Here is a 27,161-nt window from a genome sequence, read left to right on the forward strand (position 1 = left end):
TTGACCTGACTTCATGTTCACACTCACAACAATGCACATTAGACTCTCTCTCTCTCTCTCTTTCTCTCTCTCTCTCTCTCCAAGCATGATAGCTAAGTGTAAACTAAAAATAAGTGGTGTATTAAAATCTTTGCTTCCCAACCACCTAGTTTCAAGATCTGTCCCACTACATGGTACCTTGGGTAAGTGTCTTCTACTATAGCCTTGGGCTGACCAAAACCTTGTGAGTGGATTTGGTTGACAGAAACTGAATGAAGCCTGTTGTGTTTGTGTGTCTTTCTAAAAGATAACAGAATATAACAGTTAGCTATATTAAGAATGTTTTATGGTCGACTAATCCATGATCTTTTAAAATGTGGAATATCTTGGGAAACCAACACCAAAATATTTCCCTTCTGTTTCTTTTCTTTTCTTGGACGCTTCAGATTCCATTAAACAGAAAATGATTTTGTTCGTGTAACATTTGATTTTTACCAACAGACATTGTATAATGATATATTTGAAGCAGCAACAGTTTATGGTCAGATGTCTTTCCTGTTGTAAAACCTTACTTATTTTTGCTCCAAATATGAGATTTTTTTATTATTATTTCACTGGCCTTTGAAAACACAGACAGTCTGGTTGTAATGTCAACAAGGAATGTAAACATCATTTCACTGTTTCACTTGGACATTGATAAACAAAGCAATAACACGTTAACATAGATGTGCATATGCATGCACACATAAATGCTCACAAGTGGGCACACACACACACGCACACACACACATGTAAATACACACATGCATATAAAACAAAAGATGTCTGTGTGTGTAGTACATATGCATTTCTACAGTTTTCAACTGATTTTCACCAAACTTTACACTCACATTACATATGTGCCAAGGATGGTCATGCATTTTAACATTTTGCCCAGAGCTCCTGCATAAATCGACAAACTGGAAAAATGGTGTTTTACACAGGTTTTTTTCTGCAGTGTTCAACCGATTTTCTCCCTTCTCTCTCTCTGGTTATTTATCTCTTCTCTTGCTTTTTCTCATTCTCTGTTTCTCTTGCTCACATATTCTTTCTCACCCTCTGTAATAGTTCCTCTCTTTTATTCTATGTCTGTTTCTTTCACTCTCTCTTTCTCTCTCTCTTTTTAACTCACTCACACACTAACTTCTGTCTAAAAAAATTTACTTCCGTGTGTTTCAATTAGTTGTGCGTAAAAATCTCTGTTATGATTTTTGTACATTCTCCCTGGAAAATAATTTAGTTATTTTAAATTTTTGTTCACCCAGTGTGTTTAAATTCAGTTTTGCCACATCTGCCTAAAAATTGACTTCAGTGTATTTCAATTTTGTTGCGCGTAAATATCTTTGTCTTTACGGTATTTGTATGTTCTCCTCACAAAGGATGACTATGAGTTTGTGTGTGTAGTACATATATATTTCTACAGTTTTCAACCAATTTTCACCAAACTTTCTACACACATGTGCCAAGGATGGTCATGCAATATAACATTTTGCTCAGAACTCCCACTGAAGCCTCTAGGTGTACCCCCCGCTTATTCGTGGTTCGGCATTCAGTTATTCACGGAAGGAATAATTGTTCATGGAAACCACCGCATATTTATGGAATCGTAAATATCTGACAGGCTTCTGTAGAGTTTTTTTTGACTAGTCTCACTCAAAACCCATTTGTTGATCTGGTTTATATTGAAGACATTTATTCAGAGTGCTGTGCAATATGGCTGAACCTGAAATCACATGGTTACAATATGAACTTCTTAGGCACACAGCCATCTGAAAAACCCTGAAGTTTATTAAGAAACAGTTCTTTAATTTTACATTAATTTTCAACCTTATGGTTTTCATGACTCCAGGACTACAAAAGTTTGTTGAATCAAACAGAACCAAAAAACTGGCAGCTCTGCTCTGCTATTATCTTTCAGAAAGAACATCATGATTGGGTTTTTTATATTTTTCGTAGCTCCACAAGAAAAGAAAATGTTAATTTCTTGTCCAAAAAAAAATGAAAGCATGAGAATCAAAAGCATGTTTTTCCAATTGGGAGGAGGGATGAGGAGAATTAGATCTGCTTAGAAAAGAACAACTGGGGGCAAGTTTGTGATTATAATCATGTGATGTAGTGAAGAATAATTTACTCAGTGTTGATAAATACCATTCTAAGTGTTCTATGACATCAAAAAAAAAAAAAAAAACTATTTGTTTTTAGAATTCTATTAACTTAATGTATTTTAATAGTTTATTAATTTTTATATCATTGTTTGCATACCTGCTAATTCAATTACAAAAAAAGATTACTTCCTCCCCACCCCCTTTAAGGCCTGACAAAGACTTTGCTATAATTGTTTTTATGTGAATTAGAACGTGTTAGAGTATTTTGAAATATAAAGCTGTTCGTTATTTTCATTCAATTTACTATCACAATGGATACAGCCATAATGTGTGCAAACACAATTGTTGGAGTCAAGTTAGAGGAACAAAAATGATAATAAAATTTGTAATATTAATTTGATTTATAACATATGATGTGTATTAAATAAAGGCATATCAATTAAATAACAATAATAATATATTAATAGTAATTATAATCTTCATTAATAACATAATCATTTAAACAAACAAACACATATCCACACACCTAGATACAGAGATCTTTTTATGAATTAATCTTTGATTGTATAATAGCATTGTCAACAGTTGTACTATTATAAATACTTGTGTAACATATATCAAAGAGCAGCAAGATTGGAAATCTCCTCTCTATAGATTAATTTAGAAAAAAATACATCAATAAATTGTTGAGTTGTCATCATTATCATCATTTAACATCTGTGTTCCATGCTGGTATGGGTTGGACAGTTTGGCAGGATCTGATGAATCCAAGGTCTGCCTTTTGCTCCAGTGTCTACTTTGACATGGTTACTATGACTGGATATCCTTCCTAATGCCAGCCCCTTTACAGCATGTACTGGGTGCTTTTCCTTGTACCACCAGCACAAAATAAGCATCCAATACATGCTGTTTATGTAATAATTTTTTCTCCTATGACATATACATATAAAATCATTATAAACAAGGGAGGAAAAAACATACTGAACAGACACTAAGTAAGATTCTAACATCCTGTCTGATGAACCAATATAGGAACCTTTACATAATAGCTTGATTTATTACAAATAGCAGCCAAATTTCCTTCAAGCAATAACCTCTTCAGGTTGTCTGTTTTCATTGGATTCAGTACCATGGATTTCCATGTCAACCTGTCTTGGACCCTCCTTTAATATATTCACTATATTTTAAATCTGTCTAATTCTTAATAGTATAATGGTCTTATTGATTTTGCCTTTTATGAACAAACTTCATAATCTATTTTTTGTTTCAACTTGTCTGAAATATTTTCATTTTCTCCCCTTAAAGGTGTATAATGAAATTAGCATTTCATTGTAGGTTATATGCTCTGTTCATGCTATTCTCAAAATTCTTCCATATAACCACATCTCAAATTTATTTGATAGCAAGTCTGTTTAGGTTTATATTTCACTACAGTAGACCATACACATTTCTTTTCTCAAATCACTTCATAGTTTTCTTTTTTAATCTGTAAATAATTTGTAATTATCTCTGTTCATCTTTTACTTTCTTAGTCTTTCTTTAGATTACTGCTTTACATTTTTCATCCTCTAATTTCATATGTCTCACCTTACCATCTCCAGGAAAGATACTTTGGTTAATGTAGTCTTGTATATGTGAAAGTACAGAATAGTCAAGGCTAGAATGTCTTTGAGATCAGGACTGTATTTAGTTTGTGTGTGTGTGTGTGTGTGTGTGTGTGTCCTCTCTCTCAAGTCTTTACAAGTCTCATTAATAGAGATGAGTACATCAGTATTATTCCTGCAATGAAAGTGTAGAAAAGTAACTAGTATAATGGGAACGTAGTTGCTCAATGGATCTAAGTTCAAACCCTGACAGAGCTGGTTCAATATTTTATATTCATCTCACCCACTTCCCAGACACACTAAACAAAAACACATCTACTTGACTTCAGACTCCATGGTACCTCATGTAGTAGTTAAGGTTTCCACATTTAAATCATTTCATCATCTCTTGTTCTTCCAGGGGCAATAAATTAACCACCAGTAATAAACTTAGGTTATTTCAATCTATTATTTATCCTCTACTTACTGAAATGATTACAGATGGTTTGGTGACAGAAATGATTATTAACTCAATCATGATTGGGCAAATGATAATAATACGATCAACATTAAATTCATCATTCTACAGAGTCCAGTACTTCCTAGATCTCAGTTCAGATATTGTCATCATGACCTTTATTTTTTATTTCTCTGATTCATGAAATAAATACCAGTAATTTATTCAGTTTCTTATGCAAATGCACAGTTGGTTGAATTGATCCCAATATGCTACTGGTGTTAATTTTATCAGCAACCCAAATATTCTGTATTTTTTTCTTTTTTTAATATTTCAGGAATGTCTTGAAACCCAGCTGACCAAGCCTAATTTGTTAACTCCTGATCTAAGTCGAATAAATGTAAGTATTTTATTTGCAGTAACTTTTTCTTTAAGTTTTCAGTAGATGCAAAGCTGAATTACCAAACAGTTTGATTTTTTGTATTTTTTATTTTTTTTTACCTTGCACTCTGGTGATTATTGATAACAAGGAAGTTAGCTGCCGTATGACTGGTGACTTTGGAAGTATAGTTTTGTCAGGAAATAAGGTTTACATACAATAATTATAATTTAACTTCTTATCAAATTTCTTGGAGCTTATACAAAATAATGAAATGAACTAATATTTAAAAGAAAAAATATTTATTCACACAAAGTAGAAGAAACAAATTTCTTAAGTGTATAACTTCTCCTGTAACTACCTTATCATTTATCTCCTCCAATATCATGATTCTCTCTCACTGTGTGTGTGTGTGTGTGTGTGTGTGTGTGAAATGTTCTTTTACTCTTTACCTGCCACCAAGGTTCATGTGCACTCATCCCACACCTCTTATGTTAAAGCTCTCTGAATCTTTCTTTTAGTCTCTCTCTCTCTTTCTCATCTCTCTATACAGTGTAAAGTATGACAAAAGATATCAACCCACCAACTAACCAACATTTATTTCAGCTATTATAATATAGAGGTGATTTTTCTTTCTCTCTCTCTCTCTCTCTCTCGCTCTCTCTCTCACTGTGACATTCTTTTACTTATTACCTCTCACCAAGCACTCATCTTGTACTTCTCATGATAATTCTTTCTGTCTCTCTTTTGTACTCTCTCTCCACATCTCTTTATATGTTGTAAAGCCTAACTGGAGAAATCAACCAGCATTATTATATTGGCAGTTGTTATTATAGAGAGATATTTAAACACATTTTATAATGTAATATAAGTAGAACCATTAACAATAATGGCATTGGAGGGATTTTCTCTTTTCTAATACAATACCAATCTGTGATATATTATTGCACATGCACATGCACCCATCTAATTTAATAGTTACACATTCACACACACACACACACACACACACACACACACACACACACACACTTCAGAGTAAGAGCTAGACAGACTTGAAGATAGAAAACAATCTCTCTCTCTCACTCTCTCTCTCTCTCTCTCTCTCTCTCTCTCTCTCTCTCTCTCTCTGTATCTATACTATAAAAGACAGATTTTCTCTGTGTGTGTGTGTGTGTGTATGTTTGAAATTCATACATTTACACAATTCCAAATTTCTTGGATTAAAGAATCGCAATTAATATTCTAAATACGATTTGTTAGGTCACTGCATCATTTTTTCACTCAAAGAAATTCCTAATAACGAATAAAATCTATAAAACTACACGAGTAAACATTTTCTCCCTAATAAAATCTCATTTCCTCTTTCTAATACAAATCCTTTCAACTCCTACTTTCTCTTATGAACCTTTACGAACAATCCAATAACAAATACAAAAAGAAAGGAAGGAGAAACACTGACAGTAAAAGAAAACTATTTCAGTATCAAAACTGAAACAATCATATTTCAATACTGTAATGACAGTTTCACTTTAATTGTTTCATTTTAATACTACATACATATATACATACCTCATTCTACATATATACATACCTCATTCTAACTCGTCCTTCACCATGATAACAACAGAAAAAAAATAGTCACACATCTTTTTCAAATACGATCGACAAACATTTATTCCCTACAAACTGTGAGTTTTTTGGAAAATCTTTTCGTAAATCTTGAGATTAACACCCTACCTAACCCATGAAAATCATGCGGGTGTTAATCTGAAAATTTAACAATCTTTTTTAAAACACTTTTGCTTACTAACATTTTTTTATTTAGTGTGTGTGTGTGTTGCCCATATATATATATACACTTAAGACTTAGTTGTGGGTTGGGACTTTCATCGGCACAGGTCATTATTATTACGACCATATATATACATACACACAGAATGCACGTTAATACACACATACATACAAATACCTATCATTTTTTTTTATTTAGTGTGTGTGTGTGTGTGTGTGTGTGTGTGTGTGTTGCCCATCTTAATATACAATGCTGAAGTTCTGTATCTGTGTGAAGCCTTTTTAAAAGTTTATAGAAATCCACATTTTCCACTTTTTTGTCCTAACCCTAACACTGTAAGTGAAAATTGTGCTGGTGTTAATCTGAAAATTTAACAATCTTTTTTAAAACACTTTTACTTACTAACATTTTTTAATTTAGTGTATGTGTGTGTTGCCCATATATATATATACACTTAAGACTTAGTTGTGGGTTGGGAGTTTGATCGGCAGGCGTCATTATTATTATTATTATTATTATTATTTTAAATTTTTCCCCCCAAGGGCGGCTTCAGGCAGGTGGAGAATAGTCGATTATATCGACCCCTGTGTCCAACTGGTACTTATTTTTAGACCCCGAAACGATGAAAGGCAAAGTCGACTTCGGCGGAATTTGAACTCAGAACGTAGAGATGACCTGTCGCTACACTGATTCTGCAGAACAGAGTTGAGTGTGAAAACCAACTTTAAAGTGTAAATATAGATGTTTTTGAATACATATTCATACATACAAACTACGGAGCTTATGGACAACACATTGCAAATCAGTGAACTTCATTACAAATGTGGGTAATTTTTTAGATTAACACCCACACGATTTTCACTAGGGTGTTAGGGTTATGGTTTTTGGGTCAGGGTTAGGGTTTTAGGGTTACAGTTAGGGTTAGGGTTACGATGAGGGTTACGGTTTTAGGGTCTAAGGATTATGGTTACGTAATTGTTCTGGTGTTAGTCTGAAAAATTACCGAAATGTGAAAACTACCGACCCTGCCAACTGTTATAACTTTTGTTGTTCTCTTTAATATGTACATAGATTATGCATCCAAACAAGACAATTTGCTGGGGAAAGAAAGCAACCGGTTTAAAAAGACAGCAACAAATTGCATCAATTCAACACATTCCAGAAGCTACTTTGATCAAGGCAGCGCAAAAAGTTGTTTTGCACAAGCATTTCTATAGCCAATTAGACAGATGAAATTTACATACGCTTAATAATGTTACGCAAAACAGCCTTCAGACTTTCCCTATTAATTTCATCGTCGTTTGAATTATGAACATATTTACACCATAAGGGTTTTTTCGTTGTTAGGCTTTCTTTTTTAGTTGATATTTACCTAGCAAGACTTATTGTAGATGGCGTAATAAGTCACACCCGGACAACGTCGGGTTATACTGCTAGTATATATATATATACACACACACACACACACATATATACATACACACAGGTTTTAAATTTGAGCTGCTAATAATTTCATGGCTCTGAAAATACAATGTTGGACAAGTTTGTATTGCATACCATGTATTTTCAGGCAATAGTCTAAATGATTGCCTGAAAATACATGTCATACTCTAAAAGTTTGACCAATCATTGTATTTTCAGAGACATGAAACTAATTGTAGCTCAAATTTAAATCCTGTGTATATGAAATATATATTTATACTCACGCACATGCATGTATATCTAAATGCATGTGTATGCATGTATATATCAGTGTGTGTAAGGGTATATATATATACACATATATGTATATTCACACTTATACATACATACCTACACACACACACACACACGCACACACGTATAAATATGTGCGTGTGTGTGTGTGTGTGTGTGTGTATATATATATATATACATATATCACATGTACCCCATATATAATGCAATACTTAATGGCGGTATTATTTCATTTTCTTCTTTTCCCTCCAAGGCCCCTTTTACCATTCATTGTGCATTTCTTGCTCTGCAATCATTTTACCAGATGAAAGGAAGACTTCCCAACACCAGGTAAGTAGGGAATTTTATAGCTTTGTGATTGATGTTGTTGTTGCCATGACACAATTAGAAGTGCTTCATCTAACCCCCACCCTGTATGGCAGGGGTTGTCAAAGCAATACTGCAGACTTAGAGAAACACAGCCTCAAGCAGAATATATGCAAACATTAACACCTGACAAAACATTACAAATCCTCAAAATATAGCCTAGATATTCAAAACCCATTAATATTACATATATTTATATTCTATTTTTTGCAAATCTACAGTCCCACCAAGTGACACAGTTTTCACTACACTTTCTAAATTTACTCTCTGATATCACTGCAGAGGGTTATTTTTTTAATGTATGCAATATATACATAATGGAAAATTTCATATATAAATCTATCTATATTTATATAAAGATGAGAATGTGTGTCTGTCTGTTTGTCTGTCTGTGTGAATCCTTAAAACTTGAGAACTACACAACCAATTTCATTCAAATTTTACACTTGCCTTACTTTGGGTCCATGTAGTGTTTTAGGCCCCTCCAAATTTTTTTAACTTTATGCCTAGTGCGAGCCCAGTCCAATATCACATCCCCTCCACTATTTCAGTATTACGTGTCAAAAGTGAAACAATAACATCTCTCTATTGTAATGTCAGATATTTTCACTTTAATAGTTTCACTTTAATACTGAAACTATTAAAGTGAAACTATTATCTCACATATATACAGGCATACATGCATATATACATACTTAAATATATTTATTACTAGTAGAGATACCCGGCGTTGCCCGTGTTACATGCAATAGAAGAATTAGACTTTTCTGTTATATTTTCTCTAATGAACTGGAATACCTATGATTCGAATTTCATCAAAATTGCAGATGAGGGTTCTTTCCCTCTTTACACACCATAAAAAATTCTAATCATGACACGTATCCCATACTACTGATCTTTATGTGCAGATTCCAAAATTCCAGTCTTATGGAACCTGTTAAAAGGATTTTGCTCCTGAGAAATGGAGGTCATGGAGCTCTAACATGTGGGAGTTAAGGACCCTGTTGGGGGTGGGTGTCTTAATGTCAACCAGAGAAGTTGAGAATTTTTTTGACTTGGGTGTTATATGTATTGTTTGAATTTCTTTGAAATAGGAAATATATGTATGTTCACTGGGTTTGTAAAAGAGAGCAAAGCTACAGGAAACCAAAAGACGAATGATCACAATAAGCAGTCAGCTACCCTAGCCTAGTCGTTACTACTCCCCAATGTAGAATTCCTCACAATACAGGTGACAGGCACATGTATATTTATAGATGTATATATATATATATAGATATAGATGTATATGTATACATGTATATGTGTAGATGTATATATTTAGATGTACATGCATATATATAGATGTACATGTCATATGTACACATATATATATACACATATATACATGCATACATATATACACTCATACACACACACACATACACACACATACACACACACACACACACATACATAGGTGCAGGTGTGACTGTGTGGTAAAAAACTTGGTTCCAAAACACATGGTCCTGGGTTCAGTCCCTCTATGTGGTGACTTGGCATGTGTCTTCTGCTATAGCCTCACACCAACCAAAGCATTGTGAGTGGATTTTGTAGACAGAAACTGAAAGAAATCAATCGTATATATATGTACGTATATATGTAAGTGTATGTGTGTGTCTTTGTCTCTGTGTTTCTCCCTCATCACTGCTTCACAACTGCTGTTCGTTTATTTACATCCCCATAACTTACTGGTTTGACAAGAAGAAACTGATAGAATAAGTACCAGGCTTATCAAAATAAAAAAAAGCACTAGGCAGTGTCTCATATTTTTGTTTGCCCAATCAATCTATCTTTTTGTGTATGTATATATATATATATATATATATATATATATATATATATATATATATAATACACACACACACATACATGTATGTATATGTGTATATTCATATCTATTATATAAAAGTCAATGTCTTTATGTGTGTTCGTGTGTTACTTATACATTCGAAAACTACTGCACTGATCCTAATGAAATTTAGAACACAAAATCCAAGCCTAGGGAGAAGGGTAATGCTGTGTGTTTCATACAATTTCATGGACCAAAATTACTGAATGGATGCTTATGATATTTGGAACTTAGATTCAATGCGTAAGGGCAAGTATAATGCAGTATGTTTGGTTTGAATTTGAGATAGCTTAAAGGGGGCAGAACCCCCATGAAAATTCATAAATTTTCAATGTTGATGAAATTTCAATACATCAAGACGTATTTTCAAACTTTCCACTTCTCATGAGTCTAAAACCATCTCTGGAACATAAACAATGGTGGTGGGGTCAAACACAAACACATACATAAATATATACATATATATATATGTATAACAGGCTTCTTTCAGTTTCTGTCTACCAAATCCACTCACAAGGCTTTTGTCAACCTGAGGCTGTAGTAGAAGACACTTGCTCAAGGTGCCATGTAGGGAGACTGAAACCGGAACCATGTACTTGGGAAGCAAGCTTCTTACTATACAGCCATGCTTTTATATATATATATATATATGGTGATGGCAATAATAATGCGACCCTGAAGAGATGGAGTATCCGGCAGTTTATAATTTGTAATTTGTAATGTGTTATAATATGTTATAATATTTTATGAGACATTTTATGATGTGGTTTATTTATCCTGGATACTCTATTGAAATGTGCGTAGGTTTGGCTTATTGTTGTTGTTTCTGCTATTATAATTGTTGCTGCAATAAAGTATCTTCAATGCATCGATTTTGAGCTCTATTTTTTAAGATATATATATATATATATATATATATATATATATATACAAAAACTCACCTGTGAGGTTTTTGCTAAGACTGTTAACAGATACTATATATTTTATAAAATTTTGTTTTATAAAAAAATATATATTTAATATATATATATATATATATATATATATATATATTATTTACATTAAAAGTGAATGTAATCCAGGAGCATATTTTGGGATGTGCAGGAATGGAATTGATAACAATGGTCAATAAACAATAATGACTTCAGTCAATTTCGTAAATGTAAAAAAAAAAAAATGTATCTTTTTTTTGTCTTTTGTCTTTGTAGATGTTCTGACGATGCTGAGTTGTTGCTATCAAAAGCCAAAGAAATACAGTCTTCTATGTCCATAAAGGTCTGTGATTATACTGAATTCTTACTTGAATTATGTTTTGGCTTTTACTCATGGTTTACCAATACCAGCCTTTGACTAATTCTGTCTTACAAGTGGTTTTTCAGTTAATAAGTCATTTGTAAAAGCTATCATTATCATTTCAGGAGGAACTTGATGAAAACCTTATCCAGAAGCTGGCATTTACATGTAAAGGTTGTCTCCCACCTCTCTGTGCAGTTCTTGGAGGATTTATGGCTCAAGAAGTTCTTAAAGCAGTCACAGGCAAATTTACCCCACTTAGCCAATGGGTAAGTATTTGCAAAAAGAAAAGAATGACTTCACTTGTAGTTCTAATCAGTTTAATTTATTATTTTTTAATAAATTTAATTTTAGTTCATAGATATAGAACTAAAGTTACATCTATGAACTAAAATTTATATATATATATATATATATATATATATATATATATATATATATATATATATATATATATATATATATATAAAATCATATATATATATATATATATATATATATATATAAAATCATATATATATATATATATATATATAAAATCATATATATATATATATATATATATAAAATCATATATATATATATATATATATATATATATGTAATCATCATATATCTATATGTATGTTTAGGTATGTCTAAATATTTTCAGATGCTATTTAAATGTCAGATTTTACTAACTTATTATCAAATACTGATTTCAGATTTTGGCACAAGGCCAGCAGGTTTGAGTGGGGTGGAAGTTAACTACATCAACCCCAGTGCTTAACTGTTATTTATTTTATTGGCCCTGAAAGGATGAAAAGCAAGGTCGACCTCAGCAGAATATGAACTCAGAATTTGAAGACATGAAATGCCAGTAAAAATTTAACCTGGTGTGCTAATGACTCTGCCAGCTTGCCCCCTTAAGTTACTGTTAAATGTTACTAAATACAGTATCCACTTTTTACCAAGTAATCAATCATATTGCGAATATCAAAAATGTTGAGATATGAGGAATAAAATATTTATCTGATCTTGCTATTTTATTAAATCTCATTAAACTCATATTAGATAAGTAATAAGAATGTAACTAATTCTGTAAGTAATCACAGCTAACGTACTGCAATTAATTGTAAAACTACTTTGTGAAGTAATTCTGAGAAATAATGAGCAAAAATGCTAACAAATAATAGATTTTTGTATGGAAGAGGTAGGCCCAGGAAGACCTGGGCTGAGGTGGTGAGGCAAGACCTTCGTACATTGGGCCTCACCGAGGCGATGACTACGGACCGAGACCTTTGGAAATGGGCTGTGCGTGAGAAGACCCGGCAAGCCAAGTAAGATCGTTGCCAGTGCCCCTGGACTGGTTCTTGTGCGGGTGGCACATGAGATGCACCATTTTGAGCGTGGCCGTTGCCAGTACCGCCTGACTGGCTCCTGTAGGATTTTCGAGCGAGATCGTTGCCAGTGCCCCTGGACTGGCTTGTGCGGGTGGCACATAAAAGACACCATTTCGAGCGTGGCCGTTTTCGTGCGGGTGACACGTAAAAGCACCCACTACACTCTCTGAGTGGTTGGCGTTAGGAAGGGCATCCAGCTGTAGAAACTCTGCCAAATCAGACTGGAGCCTGGTGTTGCCATCCGGTTTCACCAGTCCTCAGTCAAATCGTCCAACCCATGCTAGCATGGAAAGCGGACGTTAAACGATGATGATGATGATGATGAAAAAGATAAACAATCTCTCCAATCAAGTTGTAATTTTATTATTATTATGATTCCACCAAGGTTGACTTTACCTTTCAACCTTTTTGGGATCAATAAATTAAGTACCAGTTGAGTACTGGGATCGATGTAATTGACTAGCCCCCTCTCCCAAATTTCAGGTCTTGTGCCTATAATAGAAAGGATTATTATTATTATTATTATTATTGTTATTATTATTATTGTTGTTATTGTTGTTATTAAGGTGGCATGCTGGCAGAATTATAAGCATACTACACAAAATGCTTAGCAACATTTTGTCTGTCTTTATGTTTTTAGTTCAAATTTCACCAAGGTTGACTTTGCCATTCATACTTTTATCATCATCATCATCATCATCATCGTTTAACGTCCGCTTTCCTTGCTGGCATGGGTTGGACAGTTTGACTGTGGACTGGTGAGCCAGAAGGTTGCACCAGGCTCAATCTGATCTGGCAATGTTTCTACAGCTGGATGCCCTTCCTAACACCAACCACTTCAAGAGTGTAGTGGGTGCTTTTAAATGCCACTGGCACGAGGGCCAGTCAGGTGGTTCTGACAACAACCACGCTCAAAAGGTGTTTTTTACATGTTACCTGCACGGGGGCCAGTCCGGCAGCACTGGCAACAACCATGCTCAAATGCTGTCTTTCACGTGCCACCAGTACATGTGTTGGTAAGGCAATGATCACGTTCGAATGGTACTTTTTACATGCCACCGGCACAGGAGCCAATCTATGGCCCTGGCAACTATCACACTCGGATGTACTTTTAATGTTCCACTGGCATGAATGCCAATAAGGCAGTACTGTCTAGAAATGATACATTTCTAAATCTCTCAGAGAGATTTATGCAGTTGTGATACGATGAAGTAGTTGTACGCTGTCAACTTAATGTGACAGTCTCCTGAAGGGAATAATACTACTGTTGGTTAGACCTAGGAAACTGCACTGCAATTACCCCTGCTCCATATCTAAGGAGTGAAACCACCTAGGTGTTGATAGCTTCGATCTTATTCCATCCGTTTAATTTCGACTTAAGGATCAGTCTCAGTCTGTGCAAGTATTCCACCTTAAATTTTTCTGTCATTTCTTTCTCCATCAATTTATCCATTTCCAAAATCCCCAAGTACTTATAGCCTGTCTCTTCTATCTGCTTCATAACCTCCCCCGACTGTATCGTTAGCCCATCCATACATTTGATTTTGCCTCTCTTCAAGACTAACACACCACACTTTCTCAGTCCGAACTCCATTTTGATATCAGCACTGAAGGTATACACTATATCAACGAGGGAACTGACTTGGGCTTCATCTTTACCATAAAGTTTGAGGTCATCCATGAATAACAAATGGTTAACTTTTTGTTGGTGGCTTTTGAATACATACCCAGCTTTTGCTTTCCTCAGAATCAGTGTTAGTGGTATCAAGCACAGTACAAAGATCAGTGGGGACAGGCAGACCCCTTAGGAGATGCTCCTCCTAATTTCTACTGTCCCTAAATTTCTTCCGTATGCTGTCAGGTCCGTCCTCCATTTCGCCATACTTTTTCCAAGCAATTGCTCAACATTCGATGTAATACGAAATAGGTTAATACACTCTATAATCCAAGAATGTGGGATCATATCGTACGCCTTACGATAGACGATCCATGACATGGCTAAATTACTTTCTCTCCTCTTGCAGTCTATAAGTACAGTTTTGTCTATCAGGAGTTGATCCTTGGTACCTCTGCACTTACGCTTGCAACCCTTCTGCTCATGTGGCAGGACTCCATGTTTTTTCAGATGTTCATATATTGACTCCAGTCAGTAACTTCCACATAAGTGGCAAACAGGATATCGGCCTGTAATTGTCTACCATATTGCTTTTTTCAATGTTTTTCAGGCACAGCACTGTCCTACCCAATGTCAACCACTCTGGTGTTCCTTGGTCGGCATTTAACAAAGTGTTGAGTTGCACAGCTATTCGTGCATGACATTCACCAAATCTTTTGATCCAGTAGCCTTGAACTCCATCTGGTCCCGGGGTCTTCCTGCTGCTCATTTTTTTGCTGATTTCCTTCACTTCCCTCAGTGAAATGACTAGTTCTGCCTGTTTTGGACAGACTACAGTTTGTTTCAGTTTTTGCAACCATTCAGCATCCTTCTTGTGCTCCTTGTCTTTGCTCCAGATGTCACTCCAAAACCTTTGACTTTCAATGTTATCTGGTATCAACTCTTCATCTGTACACTCTATTTATTTCTTTATAGAATCTCTTCTTATCTATTCTGAATAACCTATTCTGATGGTAACCCTTCATTCTTTGGTCGTATCTTACCATCTTTGCTTTCTTTGCAATGAGGCGCTATTTCAGTTCCTCTGTTGCTACTTTCAGGCCCTTTCTTTCAATATTATACTTCCTTTTCAGCGCCTCATATTTTTATTTATTTTTAAGCTTCCCTTTCTCTTTTTGGTCTAACACAGAGATTTCCTTCGAGAGCCTGGATTCTTTCTTTCCACCATGGATCTTTTCTTTTGTCACTCCCATTATGTTTCTTTTTCTTGACATCAACACCCATGTTTTCTGCTACAACAATACTTGATCAAATTATTTGTTTCTGTGATGTTGTTTGTTCTGACGTACTTCAGAATTTCATTGGCATTTTTCATTTCTTGGTTCAATTTCCATCAATCAACCTTTTTAAAGTTGCAAATAATGTTGCTATCATTCTCCCGTAGTCTTACCTTTATTCTGTCATAGATTGCCTTTTGTTCATCTGTCATGTCACCATTAGTTTAACTGTCCTCTTTTAGATCATCTATATGTCTCTCATCAAGTAAACTACCACTGCTCCTTTCCTGCACTATGAGATTACTCTTATTAGTAAGAAATGTATTTTCATTGTTATCTCTGCTGCTATTTTCCATGACGCGTCCTTTGATAGCTTCAAGCTCTACTTCTGTGAACCAAACCAATTTTTTCTTATTGCTCTAGCTTGATCTCACAGTCTCTGTTCCATGAGTTGAAACAATCCCTTTTCTCTCTAATGATCATACATAAGTTGTCAGTAGCCCCTAATTTCAGCACCATTTTCATCTACCGGGCTGCTCAGGTAGTAACACTCCATGACCACAGCATTAATTTGCTTGCTCCATCTATGCCGTGTGTGGTGGTCCCTTTCTGGATATCAACAGGCTGGAGCTGAACCAGAATCTCTGAGCCTACCGGGTGTAACACTGTCACTATCATTGGCTTCAGTTTCATTACCATTAGTAGTGTTTAGTATTAGCAGCTGCAGCATATTATTTTTATTTTTATTTTTATCACCATTAGCACCTCTACCATTGCTGGAGGAAATAGTTGGGTAGTAGTTTGGTGAATAGATCATGTTCTACAGGTCTGTAAATAGATTTGGCAGATAGTGGGGAGGTCAGCCATAGAGACAAAAAATCTTCGCACCCTTTGGGTCAGCAGAGGTCAAATGTGTTTACTATTACCAGTGGCCACTGAAAGCACTGCCTTGAAAAGAAGCAATTCAACCTGTTCTTTTTGTAATTACTGGTAGAAAAACCAACAATAATAATACACTCACACACACATATATATATATATACATACACACACACATACATATATACTGATATTCATGTCGTTGAATTTTTGAAGTTATGAATTCAATTGTGCTGTTGCAATAAAAGGTGTGTTTACGTATTTGGGTAATATATTAAAGTTTTAAAGTTTTCTTGAGAAGTTCGTTTGTCTGTCCAGTTGGAGAACACAGTAGGACTTTTGCAATAAAAAGGATGTTTACATTTTCGAATACTTAGGGAGAGTCAAAAAGAAAAGGAAACAAGTTGTAGATAGTAAAGTCTTAAGATTTACTAAATGTGGTCTTTTTTATGACCGCACAGAGAGAAATGGTAGTGTTCTTAGAATAAAAGGGAGGATGATGTTTACATTTTCAGGGAGAGAGGAAAGGATAAGTATTCACACAGTAGTTGTAGATATTAAAGGGTTTTGTTTTTTTTTAAGCTGATCATTTGTGTATTCGAAAGCTGTAGGTATGTAAGTTTCCTAACTGATTTTATTTTGAGGGAAATTTAAAATATTCACTGGAAATTGTAGATATTCCAGTCTTTGGGAATAGTAGGAAGAAGAGATGTTCACCTTGTTGGATTTTTGAATTTCTGAATTTCTTTTTCTTTTGGAATTTTTCTTTTCTTTTTAAAAGTTTTGCTGTGGTTTACAGTTTTTTTAGTTGTGCAGTATGTATATATTGGCAAGTGTTTACTTCCTTAAATTTTATCGTGCATTTAATTGTGTTGTTACAATAAAAGGCATGTTTACATATTCTGTTAGTCAGGAAGAAGGGAAGACAAAATGTTCACACAAAATTAGAGATATTAAAGTTTCTAAATTTTTTGAGGTGTTTGTATGTCCATTCAGAGAAAACTGTGGTGTGTTTTTTTCTTTTTCAATAAAAAGGATGTTTACATTTTCGAATATTCAGGTAAAAAGGAACGGAAAGTAAAGGAAGTTAAAATTTTTCCTCAGAAAATTGTAGATATGAAGCTTTCAAAATTTACTGGAGATGATCTTTTGACTGTCCGAACAAAGAAAACTGTAGTGTTCTTGAAATAAAGAGGATGTTTACATTTTCGAATACTCGGAGAAAAAAAAATGATAGGTATTCACAGAAGGTGTAGATATTAAAAGTTTCTAAGCTGATTGTTTATATGTTTGAAAGCTGTAGATATGTAAGTTCCTTAACTTATTTTGAGGGAAATTCAAAATATTCACAGGAAACTAGATATTCCAGTCTTTTAGAGTTATTTTTTCAGTTGTCCTGCTGGGTTGTATTAGTGTTTCTGTGTCTTCAGCTGCTGACAGGTCAAAGCAGCGAAGAACAGGTCCAGCCACTCCTATTATTCATTATTATTATTATTATTATTATTATTATTATTATTTCTTTATTTATTATTTATTTATTTTTATGTTGGTTGTTCTTTCACAGTTTTATTTAGATGTGACAGATGTAATGTTAAATGATGCCCCTGATAGCAGCTTCCATCCAAAGTAAGTGAAACAATTGGCTCTCAGTTAATATTTTCGTTCAAATTCTTTTCAGTTTTGCCTGTTAACCACAACCATTTCTGTTATTTTTACATAGTTCTTCAATTTTATCATAGTTCCATTCTGTGTGACTTCATTTCTGTGTCAATATAACAACGCAAACATTTCACTACAACATAGCAAACCAACAGGAAGACACCACTTATATAAGGGCTCAAACTGCTAGGAATAGCAAACAAATCTCCTTCAAAAGACACAGAAAGCCTTTTGTATAGTTACTTATCCTGCCAGGAATAGCAACTAAATCTCTTTCAAAGGACACTCAACCATTTTAATATGTAAGCTACATTGAATGATAGGGAGCTAAATGCAATGACCCTAGGGAAATACAGGAGGGCTGAGCTGGGGTTAAACAATAACAACATATATACAGCAGCTAAATGGTAAATGATCTGTGTCCTTAAAATATTGAAAGTATGTCTTGTGCTTCAAATCCCACTGAGGTCAACTTTGTCTTTCATCTTTCAGAGTTGATATGTCACAAAAATCAATATTAAATTTCACCTACCTTACAATCACTGTAACTTACCCACAAGATGAACCAACAATATGTATACTATTTGGTGAACCAAAATACTTTACAGTCTGATATAGGCAACTTATCAATCAGAGACTTTGAAGACACTGTCAACCTTTTACTTGTAAAAATAAGTGTGAGGATTTCTACTTAATTGTATTGGACTGTTTTTGTAACATAACTATACATGAAATCAAACACGGATATATACTTGTGTGTATGTATATATGTGCATAGCACTGAGAAGTAGCAGAGATTACTCTCTGTTACTTCTTGGTGCTTTACAGGTATTACTGATCACCAATTCCTCTTCTTCTGACTACTAAGATAACAAAAATAGGCCATATTTTGTCTTTGATGTCATTTTATAATTACTAGTAAAGTGAAATCTTTAATCTGCCTTCATTAAGTTTTAGAACAATCTCCCAGATAGGAATGGTACTTGTTAACTGTCTCAAATTGTTAACATAGTGTCCAATGATGTTTGATTGTTAGGTCTTATTCTTAGTCAACTCTGTTTATAAACTGACAAATGGTTAAGAGATAGTTAATCACATGAATCCTTGAAGTCATATTTCTGGTTGTGATCAATGATTCTTCTTTGTGATCATTTAAGATATGGAACATAAAACATGTTGTGATCTTTGTTTGAAAAATGATCAGGAAATTTACTGAGAGAGACTCAAGTCCTATATTAAACAGATTGAGCTGTGTCAATGTATGAACTCCTCTATTTGCTCAGCCCATTACTACTCCAAGCTGTTAATTTGATCAATAGATCAATAATTTTCATTTTGAATCTTCCCTAACAATAGAAGAAAGGGATTTTTTTGTGTTAAAAGTTTAATTCTGTTGTAAAACATTACCCATTGATGTTTGTTTCTCTTTATAAAAATGTGTTGATGCTTGTTCTCTTCAAGGAATGACCGTTATGATTTGTTAAGACTGTGTATTGGAGACAACACCTTATATAAACTTAGGAACATCCATTTGTTTATGGTGAGTAACATAATGTAAATGGCTTCAACACATATTATAAACTTTTTCATGACTGACTCTCCTGTAATTATTATTATTATTATTATTATTATTATTGAGTGAGAGAGCAGCACATGCCATCAAAGTGACCCTGGGGTACCAATACATAAAGCCCAATATACCCATCATGACTACCTGTCTGATAAGGGTACACCAGGCACATGCATCACAACCATATGTGCATGATATGGTGATCTCATATCAAGATAAGCAGTATGTGATCTAGCAGGTGGGACCCAGTTAGAATTTTCTTCAGATCAAGTAGCCCTTCCTGCTCAAAAGTTACCCAAATAAAGGTTATTTAAGGATGATGAACGACACAACAATGTTTCCAGAGGTGAATTATTCAAACCCCAAATAATTCCTCTCAACACATGGCTATGACACTCCCCCACTACTGCTTGTAATCAGAGATGCACATATTGTCAGCCACTAAGGGACATGCTCAACTGGTGATGGTCAAGTAACTGACAAACAAATCTGTGGTATTGAGCAGAATATTTGCTGTAGCCCATCTTTTATACCAAGACAAAACATGTACATGTGAACACTTACAATCAGTTAAGACCAGAAGCCATGAGAGCTACTGCCTGGTATTATTATTATTATTATTATTGCTAATTTCTGCTGAGGTTGATTTTGCCCTTTCATCTTTTCGGGGATCACTGAAAAAAGTACTGGGGTCAATGTAATCAACTATCTCCCTCCCCAAAAGTTCCAGGCTTTGTGCCTGTAGTGGAGAGGATTATTATTATTATTGCTGTTGTAGATGTTGTTAGAGCATTGAAAGAAATGCTTTGCAGCTCTTGTTCTGGCTCCTTACTTTCTGATTTCAAATCCTGTCAATAATATAAAGTACCAGTCAAACTCTAGTGCTGATGGTAGTGATTGATCCCCTCCCCTTAAAATTGCTGACCTTGTGCCTAAATGATAAACTATTGTTATTATTTTTGTTGTTATTATGGCTATGGTTCAGGGCGGTGGATTGGCAGAATTATTACAGCATCCAAGTGCCTTGTAGTATTTGTTTCAAATTTTTACATTTTGAGTTGAAATCCCACCAGAGCCAATTGTACTAATCATCCCCCCACACCCCATTGTCACCATCATCATCATCATCATCATCATCATCATCATCTGTTCAATATGATCATTATCTAGCCGTTCAGTGCTAGTTATGTTATTTACTGATGTCTGGCCATTTAATTTTTTTTTAGGTTGGATGTGGAGCCATTGGGTGTGAAATGTTGAAAAACTTTGCTTTGCTTGGTTTAGCGACTCAAGGAGATGGTTTGGTTTGTACAATGACTGTATATCACTCCACTTTGAAGAACAGTGACATATAAACATGCATTAAACACACAGAAACATTATTATTTATTCTGACATCATGTAAATTATCTGCTTGTTGTCATGTTGTGATGACTGGGTGGTTTAAAACAATGACCTGCTCACCACTAAAAATCAATATCCTTTAGTAGCAATAGGACAAACACATTAGTTTATGTGTGATAGTTGGTGGCTATGTAGTTAGTAAGCTTACTTCACAACTATATAAATCTGGGTTTGATCCCACCAGGTGCCAACCTGGGGCAAGTGTCTTCTATTCTGGCTTGCCCTATTGTTTTTTTTTGTAAAATTTGGTTAATGGAATTGTATTGAGCCTGTCATACATGCAACTAAAACCTCTCAGTTCTGTGTATAGAACAGATTCCATGGTTCACCTGATCTTTCGTTACCATGTTTCAATCGTGTCTTTGTTTTAATAAATTTTGAAAATAATGAAGATTTAATAAAATAACTGTCATTATTAGGCAGGTGTTTAGAACATAAGTTAGCATGAAATTTTTAAAGTTTCTATCACATACCTAGGAGTAGTCTCAGGTGGATACGGTGTATCATTGATGCTTTGTTAGCCATTTCAAAGAGATGAAAAGGAAAATTGTTTCCAACTATGAATTAAACTAAGACTGAAAATTTAATTCTCATTCCTCAGTGTTAATTAACTCTTTCAATCAAGTCACAGAAGTGATGTAAATTTTAGTCTCACAACCACTTTGGTAGCATACACAAGATGTTTCATTTTTATAAGGAATGAAACCTGAGAAAGCTAAACTTAATAAATGTCACTAAGATAAAAGCAAACTTAAAACAAAAACAAGAACAGTTGAAGAATTAATCTCTAATCTTAATTTTTCATATTGCAGATTACTATCACAGATAATGATTTGATTGAAAAATCAAACTTAAATCGACAGTTTCTGTTCCGACCTCAACATATTAGAGTAAGTCACTGGTTTTCAATAGGATATCTTGACAATTTCTTTTGCTTTTTTACAATTATCAACTGAAACTACTAATTCTAAATATTTCCTTACCATTTTCTCCTGTAGCACCCTAAGAGTACAACAGCAGCCAATTCTGTCTTACAGATAAACCCTGGTGAGTTCTTAACATTTCACATGGGATGTGAAGCCATGGATTCATTCTTAGTTTTGGTTCTGATGTACTTGTAGAATATTGTCAACTTATTTCTTGAATCTTACAAATTTTTTAACAAATGCTATTTATGTAAAGTCTGGTATCATGGAAGCTATTTCAGTAAAATATGAGCTGTTTATCTCTTTAGGCAGAGATATCTTTGAAATATTCTTGCTTCAAGTACAAGCATGGCTGTGTGGTTAAGAAGCTCATTTTGTAACTACACAGTTTCAAGTTCATTCTCACAGTGCTGAAAAACTTCGACCATAGTTTTGGGTTCAAAAATGCTTTATGAGTGTAATTTGGTAGATGGAAACTGTAAAGAAGCTTTTTGTATATGTATATACATATATATTGCTATGTATATCAGTGAAAGATATACACATTGGTAAAAAAAAAAAAAACACTAAACCAGTATGTCAAACAAAATTATTTTGTGATATTTTATTCTGCCCATGTTGCACAAACAGTCTTTGATTATTTTCACCACTGGAAATATAGTGAACCACAGGCAGACCCATTGTTGTATGTGTTATTCCTCTGTGTGTGTGGATGTGACTGACAGGTACAGCTATTGACAATATTTTTCATAAAATAAATCATCTAAAAATGCTTCATTGATTCCAATTTTTTCTAATTTCAGCTCTCAAAATTGATGCACATCAAAATAAAGGTAAAGAATATATAATTCTTTGATTTCATTTCAATGATTACACATGTGTATGTGTGTTTTAAGGGATTTTTAGTTTTGCAGACTGTATGGCAATCTTACTAGTGCTGGTGCCATGAAAAAATGCATCCCATACACTTTTAAAGTGGTTGGCATTAGGAAGGGCATCCAACTATAAAAACTAACGACAAACAGGCATTGGAGCTTAGCATAGCCTTCTGACTCATCAGATATTGTCATTTCCAGTACAACAGGGAAGATGGATGATGATGATGATGGTGATACACACACATAGTTTCTATAGTTTGTATATATATGTCATCATCATCATCAATTAATGTCCTCTTTCTATGTTGGCATGGGTTGGATGATATATATATATATATATATATATATATATATATATATATATATAAAAAATTGAAAACAATAGTGTCAACAAGAAGGAGTAAAGTTAGATAGCTATTTAATAAATACTACACATGTCTCGATACAACATAGATCCACATATACACAAGATTTTAAATAAGCAATGGTTTACCTGTATAATGGGATCCAGATGTATCTCCTCAGATGATACTTACATTAAATCTTGTGTAAGTTGTTTATTTTATATCCTGTGTATATGTGGATCTATGTTGTATCAAAACCTGTGTAGTGTTTATTAAATTGCTGTCTAACCATACTCGTTCTTGTTGATTCAATTTTTTCAATTTTATTTTCACATGTGATGAATGCCTAAACCTAGATTTGGAAGTTTACCATAATACTACAGGCTATTTGGTAATTCTAAGGGTGAATGAGCTCCATTTTGTACTCTATTATGTTCCTAATGGAATACACCTTAAATAAATATATATATATATATATATATATATATATATATATATTTATATATTCATTTGCATTTAATACACATTTAAGAAGTTTATGGTAACTGTCACTCTAGAGCAGGGCTGATCAACCTGAGGCCTGCAGACGTTTATCTTGCAGCCCACAGACGTTTATCTTGTGGCTCACTTGATACTCTCTTGAAACAGGTTTATTTAAACATTTAAAAATTTTATCAGTAATTAAGGATTGTAATGAAAAGTGAAAAAAGAATGATACTACTAGGCTGTGTAGTAAGTGGCTTGCTTACCAGCCACATGGTTTCAGGTTCAGTCCCACTGCATGACACCTTGGGCAAGTGTTTTCTACTATAGCCTCAGGCCGACCAAAGCCTTGTGAGTGGATTTGGTAGAAATAAACTGAAAGAAGCCCATCGTATTATATTATATTATATTTATCTTATGATATTTACTTTGCTTTATATTATACTCATTTATTGTGCTTTTAATTGTTAATTTTTCTATATGTGATAGTGGATTTTCATCTATGAGTTCTTGAAACTTGGTTATTTTCCCTAAAACTATATATTTTATATATATTTTATCTATAAAGCTCAATTTAATTTTAATTTTTTATAAATTGATTTTAATTGAGTTTTTACCTGTAATTTTGGATTTTGTCCCTAATATTATTATATATATATATGTATGTATATATATATATATATATATATATATGTAAATGTTTGTGTGACTGTGTTTGTCCCCCCATCATTGCTTGACAACCAATGTTGGTGTGTTTACGTACCCATAACTTAGTGGTTCGGCAAAAGAGACCGATAGAATAAGTACTAGGCTTACAAAGAATAAGTCCTGGGGTCGATTTGTTCACAGTCAAATGACTGAAACAAATAAAAGAACACTGTTTTTACAATGATAATATTTCATGTTGAATCAACAATCATTCATTCATTATTGTAATAATAGCATGAGAAAGCAAAATGCTTTCAATTCTGTTAGTATACAAGCAGCTCTCAAAAACCTTTCTGTGATTATAGTGACCTGCAATGTAATTCAAGTTGGCCAGGCCTTCTGTAAAGTGTACCTGACAAACTGCCATACCTTTAAAGTCTTAACATTGCTACAAAACAATGAAGTCAGCACCAATCTTTATGACTGTTATTAAAACTCAGTGTCTATAAATACCAAGTATTAAAGCATGATATCACAGATAAGCTTTTAAATTGAAATACATGTGGAGGCTGTAATTTAGATTTAGTATAAGAAATGAAAACTCTTAGCAAAGGTTTAGAAAAACTCTGAGGAAATTTCTCAAATAAACCCTTGGTAATACTTTCAAAACTCTGTGTGTGTACACTTTAGTTTTCCCAAATTAATTTTATCATCTGATGTTCCCAATATTGTGTACCAAGCTCAATACAATCAACATAATTGTCTCCCTGAAATTATTTGCCCTATACCATCATTATAAGCTATCATTAAAGGTATACCTTATTCTTACCTTTCATCTTTATCTTTTATATTTTACCTTTATTACATTGAAATATTTTTTCTGATAAATAAAATACAAAGATCTTTTTTCTTACATCTTCATTTTTCCTGTTTTTGTTTAGTGTGTCCCCAAACAGAACACACAATCTATACTGATACTTTCTTCGAAAACCAACATATTCTAATTAATGCATTAGACAATGTTGAAGCACGGCGCTATATGGACAGGTAGGAGAGGCAGATAACTTTTTCTAATTCATAAAAATAAACTCCATATATCTATTTTCAATCATGTTCATGTTGTTTATAGACTTGTACTGATGTAGTTGCCTATATTTATGCATTTCTCAGTATACAGTGATACCTCACAGTACGAGTTTAATTCATTCCATGACCGAGCTCGTTTTAGAATTTACTCATTTTACAAATCAATTTTTTCCATTGAAATTAACTAAAATATAATTAATCCATTCCAACCCACCAAAGCCACCCCAAAATAAACAAATGGTGTAGCTACAAGTAAAATGATAATTATGAAAAATTATAAAAAAGAGAATGCATAAGAAATATGTAAACTGGTTTTATTAACTGAATTACCTTAAAGATGGGACAATTAGTGTGTAAGGAAGACGATAGAGCAAAGAGGAGGAGGATTACTGTTTGGAAGGTGAATCTCCTTCCATTAAGACTTCATGAAGAATAATTTCTGATGTTTTCTCTCTCACTTAATTTCGGCTTTTTAGACACACTTTCTTCACTTTTTACACTTGCAGGTCGTTTCATTAGAAACATATCAAGAGAAGTCTGCTTTTTCCTGCCTTTCAAAATGTTACATAAATGCGCCAGAGCAGTGTCATTAAATAAAGCAGCTGCACAACCTGTAGCTACTTTTTCAGGATGATATTTTTCTACAAATTCAGAAACATATTGCCGCTTTACCAACACAACTTTTATGTCACTCATAGAGATAGCATTCTCCATTACACTGTCCTCTGCTACATTGCCAGGCCATATCAATGATTTTTCAGGTGGTTTACAATGTTGTAGTGCTCCTTTCAAAAACTCACAAAGGGTTAGATTTGTAATTTCAATGACTTCAAAGCACCGAAGAAACAGGTGTTTGGTGTACAAGTTCTTAAAATTAGAAATTATCTGTTGGTCCATGGGCTGCAAGATAGTGGTGGTGTTGCATGAAAGGTACATAACTTTTATAAATTTAAATTCATCCTAGATATCATCTTCAAGGTTAGGAGGGTGAGCAGGAACATAGTTGAGGTTGAAGATTGTTCTCCACTAGATACTTTCTCACTGTTGGTCTGAAGACAAGGTTGACCCACTTGGAGAAGAATTGCCTGGTGATCCAGGCTTTCATGTTTGCCCCCCACATGACCTGCAGCTTCTCTTTCAGGATTTTGTGCAACTTGAATGCTCATAAGTTTTCAGAATGGTAGACAAGTAGTGACTTAATTTTCAAGTCTCCACTCACATTGGCACAAAGGGCATAGCCTATCTTTGATAGGCTTGTGGCCTGGCATTTTCTTCTCTTCTGCAGTCATGTAGGTTCTTCTGGGCTTTTTTTTTTGCCAAAAATGGCTAGTTTCATCACAGTTGAATACCTGTTGTGCGATGTATCCCTCAGCTGCAATGAGCTGTCAGAATTCATGCATGAAATCT

At 33.9% G+C, this 27,161-nt stretch overlaps 1 protein-coding gene across 5 annotated transcripts in view; it reads left to right on the plus strand.

The window, feature by feature from the left end:
* LOC106882356 (ubiquitin-like modifier-activating enzyme 6) overlaps positions 1-27,161 on the plus strand; it is a 417,419-nt gene that overhangs the window by 345,166 nt on the left and 45,092 nt on the right. For all 5 annotated transcript variants that reach the window (XM_089358757.1, XM_089358755.1, XM_089358756.1 and 2 more), the window contains 11 exons: positions 4,501-4,563; positions 8,307-8,383; positions 11,519-11,585; positions 11,729-11,872; positions 18,321-18,382; positions 19,877-19,955; positions 21,212-21,289; positions 22,202-22,279; positions 22,388-22,436; positions 23,119-23,148; positions 25,610-25,715. In XM_089358757.1, the coding sequence (XP_089214883.1) occupies positions 4,501-4,563; positions 8,307-8,383; positions 11,519-11,585; positions 11,729-11,872; positions 18,321-18,382; positions 19,877-19,955; positions 21,212-21,289; positions 22,202-22,279; positions 22,388-22,436; positions 23,119-23,148; positions 25,610-25,715 (833 nt within the window). The remainder of the gene's footprint in view (positions 1-4,500; positions 4,564-8,306; positions 8,384-11,518; positions 11,586-11,728; positions 11,873-18,320; positions 18,383-19,876; positions 19,956-21,211; positions 21,290-22,201; positions 22,280-22,387; positions 22,437-23,118; positions 23,149-25,609; positions 25,716-27,161) is intronic.

This window comes from Octopus bimaculoides, chromosome 10 (genome assembly GCF_046866305.1).
Source record: "Octopus bimaculoides isolate indiv1 chromosome 10, ASM4686630v1, whole genome shotgun sequence".
Taxonomy (NCBI): Eukaryota; Metazoa; Mollusca; class Cephalopoda; order Octopoda; family Octopodidae; genus Octopus; species Octopus bimaculoides.